The 12,479-nt window shown below is 41.9% G+C and overlaps 2 protein-coding genes across 3 annotated transcripts in view; one reads left to right on the top strand and one right to left on the bottom strand.

Moving 5' to 3' along the window:
- The window catches only part of PKD2 (polycystin 2, transient receptor potential cation channel), an 80,062-nt gene extending 73,615 nt beyond the window's left edge, over positions 1-6,447 (top strand). Inside the window, exons 14-15 of the mRNA XM_079769964.1 lie at positions 2,447-2,594; positions 3,817-6,447. Coding sequence (XP_079626090.1) covers positions 2,447-2,594; positions 3,817-4,053 — 385 coding nt within the window. The 3' untranslated portion in view covers positions 4,054-6,447. The remainder of the gene's footprint in view (positions 1-2,446; positions 2,595-3,816) is intronic.
- Positions 6,448-9,821: 3,374 nt separating this feature from the next.
- The window catches only part of LOC307098846 (broad substrate specificity ATP-binding cassette transporter ABCG2-like), a 54,773-nt gene continuing 52,115 nt past the window's right edge, over positions 9,822-12,479 (bottom strand). For both annotated transcript variants that reach the window (XM_079769972.1, XM_079769973.1), the window contains exons 15-16: positions 12,301-12,383; positions 9,822-10,029 (exon numbers count right to left, since the gene is read on the bottom strand). In XM_079769972.1, coding sequence (XP_079626098.1) covers positions 9,882-10,029; positions 12,301-12,383 — 231 coding nt within the window. In that variant the 3' untranslated portion in view covers positions 9,822-9,881. The remainder of the gene's footprint in view (positions 10,030-12,300; positions 12,384-12,479) is intronic.

Genomic DNA, 12,479 nt, shown 5'->3' with positions numbered 1-12,479 from the left:
TGTATAAATTCCATGACCATTACTCTGAACTCCTTTTCGGTCATGTTGCAAGCTTCATTTTCACTAATTTCCTTTCTTGGCGACTCCACATTTTCTTTCCTCTGTGAGTTATTTCGTTTCCCCATTCTGGCTATTACCAGATAGCTCAAGCTTCTGTTTGCGTGGACCTGGGCCGTGTGCTGTGGGGACTTCGCTCCACCCTAGTTTCACTGAAGTGCTCTGACACTAGGACGTGTGACTGTCTTTGGTTGGTGGGAACCAAACTTGCCCAGGATCAGTGTCCCCAGTGTTCCGTGTGGTCTCGTGTGCACATTTAGAATCAGGGGCCCTGTCTGCACCACACTGTTGGTATGTGCCGAGAATGAGATCCTTAGCATGTGCCAGGAGTCAGAGTTTCCCTGTGTCTGCACCAAGACTCGAGTGTCAAAGTCTCTGTTGCCTTGTGCGGTTTCTCGTTGAGAATCAGGGTCCCTGTGTGTGCACGCACCAACAATTGGGGTCGCTGGCTCTTAGTGTGAATGCGCTGTGAGTCAGGGATCCCAGGCAGCTGTGTCCGGCGTGCCAAATTCCCTGAAGTGGGGCTGCGTCCTGTGTGTGCTCTCTCTACTGAGCCAAACCGGCTAGAGCGCACATTCTTAAAAACCTGAAGGTGAGCCGGCTCAGTGCACTCTCCCAAAGTCCCAGAAGGGGGGCGGAGTCCGTCCTGCGCGCCAAATTCTCCAAAGGGAAGCCCCTCTGTGCACGCTTTTAAGAATCTCCGAAGGGGGAGCTGTGCCCCGCGAGCCAAATTCCCCCAAATTCCCCGAAGGGGAGCCCTCTGTGCGCACTGACAGATTTCCCCGACGGGGAGCTGCTTCTGTCCCGTGCGCGAGCGCGCGCCGAATTCCCTAAGAGGGAGCGGGTCCCTGCGCAAAGCTCGGCAGCTTGGGCCAGGGGCGGGTCTATCAGTTACTATGGCGCTGTCTGTGCATGCGCCTGTGAGCAGCTTGGGCAAAGGGCGCGTCTATCAGTTACTATGGCGCTTTCCGCACGCCTGTGGGCGCTCAGCAGCTTGGGGGAGGGCCGGGTCTATCAGTTACTATGGCGCTATCAGCGCCTGCGAGGAGGGGGATAGGCTCTTTGACTCACGGAAATCTGCCGGGAAGTCTGGATTCTTGTTTGTTTGTCTGAAGCTGTGATAGCAGTTCTCTGTCCCCAGTGGCTGCAGGGTCCTGGTTTGTGTCAGAAGCCAGGATCCGAGTCTCGGGCAGCTCTGTTTCCCAAGATGGCGTGGTCTCTGCGTCCGCACCAGCCGCCGAGAAGTGTCCACTTTGTGCGCGGGGCTCCGCCGTCTAGGGCTGCCCTGTTCGGGAGCCCCTTGGAAGACCTGCAGAATCTAACTGACCCTATCTCATACACACACACACACACACCACACACATCTACACTCTCCTCTATGGGTTCCTCACTCACACTCTCTCTCTCCCTACCTTCCTGCCGGTCGCCATCTTTCTCCCCAGAATATAATTTCTGATGTCTCCTTAGAGTCTACTGTATAGATGAACAACAACTTATTTATTTATTTATTTATTTATTTATTTATTTATTTATTTTTAATCCTCACCCAAGGATATTTTTCCATTGATTTTTAGAGTGGAAGAGAGAGGGAAAGACAGAGAGAAATATCGATGTGAGAGAAGCACATCAATTGGTTGCCTCTTGCACGCGCCCGGAACAGGGCATGAACTGAGGCTGGGGGTGGTGGTGGTCTGCAACTGAGGTACATGCCCTTGACCAGAATCGAACCCAGGACCTTTTAGTCCAGAGGCTGACTCTCCACTGAGCCTAACTGTCTAGGGCTTAAATAATCTATTATCTAATGTAATAATTTTTTTGATGACCCACTATTAATAAGCAGAACTCTACTGAATATCCTGGTGGCCAAAAATTATACATATAATGAATTATATATATTTTAAGTATGTTTTTTATTGATTTCAAAGAGAAAGGGAGAGGGAGAGAGATAGAAATATCAATAATGAGAGAGAATAATCAATCAGCTGCCTCCTGCACACCCCTACTAGGGATCCAGCCCATAACCTGGGTATGTGCCCTGACTGGGGATTGAACCATGACCTGGTTCATGGGTCGACACTCAACCACTGAGTCACACCGGCCGGGCTGCTTAATTATTTTCTTTAGAAAATTTTCAAAAATGGGATATCTGAATAAAAGGTAAGCATACATTTTTAGGACTACTAATACAATGCCCCCTTATAGAAAAGTTGTGCCAGTTAGCACTCCCACCAGCAATGTATGAGAGTTCATCTCTAAAGGTTGAGACTACTTGGGAAAAGTTTCAGATTATCATATTGTTGAAGAAGAAAAAATCTTAGCACTTCCATTTGAAAAGCGAACTGGGCTGAAAAGACAACAGCACGAGGTGGCTTTGTGTGGTTTCCTGCAGCCTAGTGCGACGAGTGGACCGCATGGAGCACTCCATCGGCAGCATTGTGTCCAAGATTGATGCTGTGATAGTGAAGCTGGAGATCATGGAGCGGGCCAAACTGAAGAGAAGGGAAGTGCTGGGAAGACTGCTGGACGGAGTGGCCGAGGTAAGTCTGATGTGTACAACATTAGGGTAGTTGTAATATGTAACCCTTTTAATCGGAGAGGTTTCTTGGTCTCCAAACTGCAGATCAATGCATATCAAATGATACTCTAGAGGTGTTACTTTCTTTAATACTTCACACACTGATGGTCCTGCCATCACATCAGTGGATGGTAAAATTAAGCAAAAGAGAATCATTGATCAGCTGCTTCATTGCACACCTCACGCTGGGGATTAAGCCCACAAACCAGGCATGTGCCCTGACGGAATCAAACTTTGACATCCTGATTCATAGGTCGACACTCAACCACTGAGACAAGCCGGCTGCGCTTTAAATACACTTTTGTTTTTAATTTCAGAGAGGAAGGGAGAAGGAGAGAGAGAGAGAGAGAGAGAGAGAGAGAGAGAGAGAGAGAGAAACATCAATGATGAGAAGGAAACAACAATCGGCTGCCTCCTGTCCGCACCCCACTGGGGTTCAAGCCCACAACCCAGGCATGTGCCCTGACTGGGAATTGAACCGTGATCTCCTGGTTCATAGGTTGACGCTCAACCATTGAGCCACACCAAACCAAAGAATTTATATGCATAGCCCATGGACACAGGCAATAGGGTAGTGAAGACCTGAGGGGGTGGATAGGAGATAGAAGGAGGGATAGGGGGGAAAATGGGAGATATCTGTAATACTATCAACAATAAAAAATAAAAAACAAAACAAAAAACTTTAGAATAAGACAAAGCAATTTGGTGGTTTTCCTCCCAGTATAGATTTGCTTATTACAAAAGCTTTGGAAATTACAGAAAAGCAGAAGGAAGATTGAAAGGATGTTCATTAAAAAAAAAAAAAAAATTAAGCAAAGAAATTACTGTAGTAACTAAGAATTGTTATTATATGTTTTAAATCTCCAAACATACCTAATTATAAACAGATTACTTGATCACCAAATTTCCCAAGGCAATTTCTATGTACAAGAATACCCATCAGTTGCCCTGGCTGGTGTGGCTCATTGGCTGGATCATCATCCCATGCACCAAAAGGTTGTGGGTTTGATACCTGGTTGGGCACGTAAGGGAGACAACCAATCAGTGTTTCTCTCTCCCTCTCTCTTTCTCTCCCTTCTTCTCTCTCTCTAAAAAGCAATTAAAAAACATATCCTCAGGTAAGGATTAGAAAAAAGAGAGAGACTATGCATCCCTAACTTCCTGGTTTCTTTTTTCCTTATTAGGATGAAAGACTGGGTCGTGAGAGTGAAATCCACAGGGAACAGATGGAACGGCTAGTGCGTGAAGAGTTGGAACGCTGGGAATCCGATGATGCAGCTTCCCAAATAAGTCATGGTTTAGGCACCCCTGTGGGACTAAATGGCCAGCCTCACCCCAGAAGCTCCCGCCCTTCTTCCTCTCAGTCTACAGAAGGAATGGAAGGCGCGGGTGGAAACGGGAGTTCCAATATGCACGAGTAGGATATGTGTTAGCAAATGTGTTTCTAAGAGGTGAGAAGGTGGCTTCCTGAATCGCCATTGCAAGGTTACTACAGTAAGTCCTCACTTAACGTCATGGATCGGTTCTTGGAACTGTGGTGAAAACAAAATATAATGAAACCAATTTTACCATAGGCTAATTGACATAAGCAAGAGTTATGTTCCCACAGCATAAACATTAATAATAAAACGACTTTATTCCAGGACCTGCTGTATTTATATGCCCTGACCAGCACATGATGTTGGTCATTGTGATCAATTGTTAATTCTTCTGCACTTTAATTTATTTTAAATCAACTTTGCCCATGGATCAAAGAAGATTTTTTTTTTACTCATTTAAGTAATTAGGTGTAAATATTGACTACATTAAAAAAAATCTCTGTAAAGTTTAAGAAGTGGTGTACTCACTTGGTACCACAACTGAGTCTTCTCAATTGACAATGAAGTTGCCTTTTAAACTAGAAGAGAACTGTGTAAAGGCTTCTTAGTTTTCTTTTCAATCACAAAATCAGTATTGTCATTTTAGCCCAGTGTGTGAAGGGAAAGTAGGGGCATTCCTTCCCACTCAAGCTTGGCTCATGGGCTTAATAAATAGCTTTTTTATTTTATTTTTTTAAAAGAAAGGAGCCTTTTATTTCAACTACCTTCCTGGGGTAAACTTTTCTGAAGGACAACCTGGAAAAGAACTCCAAAACATAGAATGGGTATGTAGTCATTATGCTAGAATATGTATGAATGGTTCAGATAAATGTTGAATTCTGTGCTTTTTATTCTCTTATCATATCTAATGTCTGTGGGAATAACTGTTTTACTTAATTTTTACACTATTTTTCTCCCATTTGAAATGAGCTGCATGAAACCCCAAAGATCAACTATGGGTTAAAATGTCTTCTCGGACTTAACATAGGAGAATTGGAAGGAGCCTTATCACTAAGTTCAACTGTTTCTAATAATTAATTTAATATAAAGATTTACTATATATTCTCTTTTCCATACGGCTCAACTTATTTGCAACTCAATGTAATGTTGCAACTAATCTAGGAAGAGCCGCTTATTAAATTGTTTAGTTAGTACTGAAATTTGTAGTAAATATGTTCATTTTAAACAAAATTTTAAGGGAGTGGTGAAATTCATATAAATATATTATAAAACTAAAGTGTACATTGTGTACTATTTTAAGAATACAGAACTCAAATGCTCTTGACCTGTATTTCAAACCTAGGATGTATACTCTACATGGAGCTCAATTTTATGAAATGGAGTTTCTGGTATTGAATGTTCACCCATTAACAGAAAGTGTCAGCCAAAGTTTGATTTTGCAGCAGTTTGGGGTTTTTTTTTTGTTTTTTTGTTTTTGTTTTTAATATGTTTATATTGGTTTCAGAGAGGAAAGAAGAGGGAGAGAGAGATAGAAACATCAATGATGAGAGAGAATCATTGATCGGCTGCTTCCTGCACACCCCCTCCTGGGGATCGAGCCTGTAACCCTGGGCATGTGCCCTTGACTAGAATCAAACCCGGGACCCTTCAGTCCGCAGGCCGATGCTCTATCCACTGAGCCAAACCAGCTAGGGCTTGTTTTTTCATTAGGAGAGCGTCTTACCAAATTAATGGGGAAGAAATCTATTTCTCATTAAAAAATAAAAATCTTATTTTTGAAAAGTCTTGAGTAAGATGACCTTTTGAGAGCTAATGGGACAAGCAAGAGAGAATACAGTGCTGGTGAAAAACTTACTAGGAGAGCAGAAGAGAGGCCTGTTTTTTAATTCAGTATTTTAATTCCCATGCTGTTCAATTAATTGGTAGAATGTGTCAGTCAAATCTTCGATGAAAACATTAGCAACAAACCTTTCAAAGCTGGCTGCCATAGAGGTGATACACACTGGGTTTCTTTAACAGTTATTTCCCATGGCTTCATCTTCACCTTTATTTCCGTATACTACACCAAGTCCTTTATTACTAGGTACTAAAGTTTGTGTTCCAGGGATAGTGAGTGTATGTATTTATGTATGTGTACCATGTTGTTACATGTAAACAAACTTCAATTTGAAGTGCAGCCATTATGTGGTATCCATGTGTATTGACCACGTGCCATATATGAATTATGGTCACTAGAGAGTCTTTTATGATACTTATTGTTATACTGTTTTTCATTCCACCTGTAAAATTCTGCAAAATTCTTTCTTATTACCCCTCAGTTACATATTTTTTTCTTATTTAGTCATGGAGAATTCCCTCCTCATCCCTCTCCTATCTTCCCTTTATATTAATATTATTAAAAAGATGTTACTTATGCAGGTGTCTCTTAACAATTGAGAATTTCATTAATGTGTAATACCGAGCACTTTACTTCCTAATAAAGACTTGATATTAAAGCAGATGTAAGAGTTGTCTGTTTCCTAAGTAGAAGCAGTTGGGTAATTTGCCTTTTGTCACGAGGTTAATAATAAAGGCTTAGACTTTGACAAAGGCATCTTCTCTTTTCATGTCTAACAACATGATCGACAACTACTTCTTCTTTAGTATATACCTCTGATAGGTTATTATGATGGTTGTGTAGTATTTCCTAGTGTGCAGCCACCACATTTTACTTTTGCATTCCTATAATGAAGGGTTGGCTCTACTATTTCTACTTCAAAATCTATGTACATAATTCTCTTATTGACTTTTCATGACTTCTCAGGGGGTATGTAACAGGAGTTGGAGTCCTGGGTCCCAGGTATGCAAATATTTAATTTTACCCAGAACAGATGGCTCTCCGGAATGACGGCACCAGTCTACCATTCCACTACATGCACGAGTACCACTTCTGTCCATACCCTCACCAGCATTGGTGCCACCCAACTTCCTAGTCTTTGTAAATGGAATGGTTTTAAAATGAGGTCTCATTTTGTTTTGCCTTTATCTGATTCCTAATTAATAAGTTTAAACATCCCCTTATAGTTATTCAACATTTTTGTTTCTCTTTTTGTAAACTTTCTAATAACACTTTAAAACCTTACACTGTGATCTAATGGGAAACAAGAATGTTTTCATGCATTGCCTATTTTTCCACTGGGTCAAGGTCTTTTTTGCTGATTGGCAAAATTTCCTCCTATGGTTTAAGTATTAATTCCTTATCAGTTGTGGATTTCATTAATATCATTCACCCAAGTGATAACTTTGTCAGTGTTTCCTAGTTTTTTTTATATAGTAACATCAATTTGTTCATTTAGTTTTATAGAGTTTGAGAGTGTTACGGAGACCTTTACAAGATCACAAACTTTTATTTATTAAATTTACAGTCTAACCTTTCACATCTAATACATTTTACAAGTAACTTTGAATAAGGTTCACCAGTATTTTTCTCCTTATAATGAACCAGTTTTATCAATACTGGTATGTGTCTATTTTTTAATTCTTTAGTCTGTTATACCGATTTCTGAATGTTCCTGCATAACAATTTGTATTGTCATTGTGTGTGTTGTTTTTCATACGTGGTCTCCTCATAGGCCTTTTTTATTTTTATTTTTTTTTTGCAAAATTGACTAAGCTATTTTTGGGAACCTTTATTATTCCATATGGATCTGTTAGAATAAATTTGGGGTTCCTGGGAGTGGGGGAGGGTGGAGAGAAAAAATCCCACTGAAATTTAATTGAAATTGCATTGAATTTATTGATTAGTTTGGGGAGAACTGACATTTTACAATATCACAAACATGACTCTCCATTTATTCAGAACTTCCTTAATATCCTTTAAGTGTTTCTTAAAATTCCACCAAGATCTTATATATTCTTTAATATGGCTTTATTGCTACTATGCACAGAATCTTTTTTCCTTTGTATTTTCTAGTTGGTTATTGCTGATCTAGAGGAAAATTACTAATTTTTATCAATTAATTTTATACATCACACACTTTGCTAGCTCTAATAGATTCTGTATTGACTCCTTGGGTTTTCTATGTAGAAGGTCAGCTCATTTGTAAATAAGGACAGTATCATGTGGGACAGTAGCAGTGATAGTAGATATGCTGGTCTTGTTTCTGGTCTAATGGAAATGTGTTTCAGTTTGTGTTCCTTTACAAGAAAAACCAAGAACTTGAGTTCAGGTAGTTTGTTTGGGAGGTGATACCAGGACCCTGGAATGGGAAACAGCCAGGAAAGGAGGAAATGCCAATACATAGGCGTGTGATTGAAGTTGCCCTGTAGGCGACAAGAGCTCAATTCCACCTCTGACAACACTATGAAATGCCTCCCATAATCCTCTGTCTGGAGAACATAAAGCTGGGGCATTTGTCTGTTGGCCCCAATCCCTAATAGTTGAGGGGTTCCCCTGAGGTATTAACACCTGCATTTTCAGGCTATGCCTGCCCTCAGCCAAGCAGGTTCTTTCAGTTTTGGAGAAGGCCTTACAGCAGAAAAGTGAAGGGATTTCTGTTGCTTGAGGTAGGCTGCTATCAATAGCATCTGAACTCACATGGAACTTGACCACAGCTGCAATGGAAGTCAGAGGTGCAGAGGAGATATGACACAGAGCACCAAAAGCATCTGCTTTATCCACCCACTCATGCCCACATTAAGTCTACTCTGGACTTTTTGAGTTGAGGGAAGCCAGCTATAATCTCTAGAAAACAGATCACAGGACAGTTAGTGGAACCAGCTAGTCCCATCGCCACTGCTTGTCACAAGGCCATAATTATGTCACATCTTTCCTCTACTGGCCTTTCCAGAGTTCCCTCACTCTTGGCCAGTGCTTCAGCTGTATACAGCTGCTCGCCTGGTGTGATAATCCACATCTTCTTTGCTGGGGGCTCAAAGTCCTTTGTCCTTTTCCAGGCTGTGGTTGTTTGGATTGACTGTTTACTGTAAACACGGGACATGGAAACCCCAAGGTACCTCTCTGAATTTATCCCTTCTGTAATAGTCAAATCTAGCCTCTCTTGACAGCAATGACCAACGCAATAACTGATTTCTTTGGCTGCTGTCCCACCAGTAAGTATGTGGATCTCAAAGTGACTAAGTGGCAGACAGCATCAGGTTGAGTAGAACCTGTACAGAGAAATCTCAGTAAGTTCTACTAACCTTTCAAGGCTTTGAAAGGTTAGTAGAACTTACTGAGATTTCTTCTTCATAATGGTTTTTTTACCCTATAAATAACACTAGGATTTTCCAACATTGTTTAGATTTCATACTTCCAGTACAGTATCAATACATTTGTTATTTGTTTATTAAAAAATGGCATAGATTCATATCATATTGAAGCTGGAGGGTAACTGGCACACGTATTCACTTAAAAGATGAGGAAACTACTAACAGATATTAGTGACTTGTAATGGGTTTCTAGAATTCAATTTTTAAAAATATATTTTTATTGACTTCAGAGCAGAAAGTTGAGGGAGAGATAGAAACATCAATGATGAGGAATCATTGGCTGCCTCCTGCACATACCCTACTGCGGCTCAAGCCCACAACTTGGGCAATGTGCCCTGACTAGGAATTGAACTATGACCTCCTGGGTGATTGATCAAAGCTCAACCATGGAACCATACTGGCCAGGATAGAATTCAGTTCTTTTTTAGGTCAATTAATTAAACTAGATTTCTCCCCTGTAGTTACTGTCTAACTAGATGAACTAATAAACAGTACAGAATACCAATAGATAATGATGGGTTATTTCATGTACAATTCAGTTCATGATTTCTATGATGCTTTCTTGGAAATATTTTTGGCTGAACAATAATATGATGGCAAATGAAAAGACACAAAATTCATTGAGTACATAAGTCAACATGTTCTTAATTATAGATACACCACGTACATTCAAAAGAAATTTAAGTATATTTTTTAAGAAACAACAATTTTAGGTAGGCAATTGTCAGGAAGATAACAATCATGCATGTCAAGGCTACGTAATTCTTCCACAGGCCCCAAGGTGAGAGATCGATGCCCTGGTTTACCAAGAATTCTTCTCCAGTACATCTGAAAAACAGAAAAGAATCTGATTGCATTCTTATCTGTCCAATTTTACTCAATATATTGGCTGTTCCTTAGTTAAAAGAACCCTATATGTTCCTAAGTCTTAAATAAGTATCACTTCATATGTAATAGGTAACAGTCAATGAGTACTTACAATTCTGCTAGCTACCATGGTAAGCAACCTTCATATAAAAGTTTAGTTAACCCCTAAAACAACTCAATGGGGTGGGTATTATACACATTTAAAAGATGAAGAGACCAAGGTTTAAGGAACTTGGCCAAGTCCACAGGCTCACACTTTGAACCAAGTTGCTGTCCTCTCCAGATTCATTTGGCTCCCAATCTAGGAAGCTGCTCTCTTCAAAGGCAGAAATGTTTAAGTAAATTTTCACTTGCTCCTGAAAGGGAAATCCTCCGCTTTAACAGATGACACACAGGCCCTCACAAACATGATCAAGGCTCTTTATAGAGCGCATTACCCACAAATCAGCCACACAAAGGAACGCAGGCTAAGAATCCCAAAACTAAGGAAAGAGGTGGGGAAGGGCTTCCTGACAATCACACTCCATCAGCTCTGGGACAGAGACCGGGATGAGCCTGGCAGACGCTCAGCTACAGGACATCACCGCAGGCCCAGGTATCAGGTGAGGCCTCAGTGGAAGCTGGAGTAGAGCAGGAAGGAGGAGCCCTGCCAAGGGTTAGATCAGCACCTGGTGCTAAAAATAACTGGCACAGCCACCATTCTTGTCTGGCACCATTGCTGTGTGACTCCTGGAATTGAGCAGTTCCGAAAAATGTCACACCCAGATCGAAAGAGAGGCTTAGTCAGGATAAAGAAAACCTCTTCCTCCCTTATAGGCTTCCGGTCAATACAGCTGACCCCTGAACAATGTGGGGTTTGGGACGATGACCCCCACGCACAGTCAATGATCCACGTATAACTAGACTCCCCGAAAATTTGACTACCAATAGCCTACTGTTCATAGAAGCCTAATTGATAACATAAACAATTAACACATATTTTATATGTTACATGTATTATAATTGCATGTTACCATTAGCTTCCTTACTCCCAAACTCCAAAGGTTCTTCCTTTACCTCCAGAAATCATTTCCCACGCCCATTTCTTCCAGGGATTACTTCTTCTACCTCTGTAATTTACCAAATAAATGTTCTTTTACAGTTTGGGTCTTGCTCTGAATTCTTTCCTAGCCAGAACCCAGGTGCCGAGGTTGCTGAACCCAGGTTTGGTCTGGCCCCACGGGTCAGACACCTGGTGCCGTTCCCGAGGCCTACAACATATTGGACACGGTGACTCGGATTGTTTCGTCACTGGTAAGCCAGCTGTCCTCCCCACCTTGGCCTGAAGGACATCACTGTGTTCTCTTTCCTCCTGCATCTTTTCCTCTGGCCATGGAGTTCTCTCTTTCTCTGTGGATGGCCGCATTGTGGGCGCGTGGGTCAAGCACTGAAAAGCCATTAGGGTGCTCGCTGCTAAGACTCCCGTGAAGGATGAGTTGGTCGTGGACTGGGGAAGTTTGCACTAGGCATCCCGCCGATTGCAAGGCAATGTCCATGCACCCACGAACACTGTGACGTCACACCAGGCCCTCCCTGCGGCTTTCCCTGTCAGCTCACTAGTTACAATGGAGAGAGAGAGAGGTCCTTGCCCTTTGGCCAGAAGGATGTTCTTTTCTCCCCTTTCTCTTCCTTCCTGTGTGTCTGAAGTTCAGGCTGACATTCTTTCAGCTTTTTTAAATCCTTGAGGTGAAGCTAAGGGTTAAGGGTTGAGAGACCATAGGCTACAGATAAGGGTCAAGGTAACTAAGAACGGGGGGGACGGGGGGGGGGGGGGCGAATGGATGGCTGCTTTTTAACTTTGGCTTTTCAATTGGGATTGCTTTCCTAGGGTCTAAACAGGACCTTTTGCTGGATAAATGAGAGCCTAACCTCATCCGGCTTGGAAAATAAGGGACAGCCGGAACTTACTAGAATATAAGTTTCTAATATTCCTGGAGAAGGCCCACAGGACTTGCCCTCCGGACCTGAGGTGCTCTCTGGCTGGCTGGCCCAGCTAACATATATAGGTCACTAAGAACCTTCTCTGGTCCCTGAAACCAACTTTTGTGAGAGCCTCAGGGATAACTTAGGGACTCTCCTTTCACTTTGAGGGGCATCTGCTCTCCTAGGCCAGTGTCCCTGAAAGCACTCATCCCAGCTCAGCCCAGGGGCCTTTCTCCATCACACCACACAGTAACCAAACGCATCACTTACGTTGCAAAACTACAGGTATCATTTGCTGTGACATTGAGTCCTGGGCAGAAGTCTAGTCCCAAAAATTCATTATACTGCAAAGCCTATAACACAAGGGGGAACAGGCAAGGTAAACAGGTTTGAATTTCAAAGTTTCCAAAGAATTATCACAATCCCATCCTCCTAGTTTAATTCTTTAT

Source organism: Cnephaeus nilssonii, assembly GCF_951640355.1.
Source record: "Cnephaeus nilssonii genome assembly, chromosome: 1".
Classification (NCBI taxonomy): Eukaryota; Metazoa; Chordata; class Mammalia; order Chiroptera; family Vespertilionidae; genus Cnephaeus; species Cnephaeus nilssonii.
This window is presented reverse-complemented; position numbering and strand designations above follow the sequence as displayed.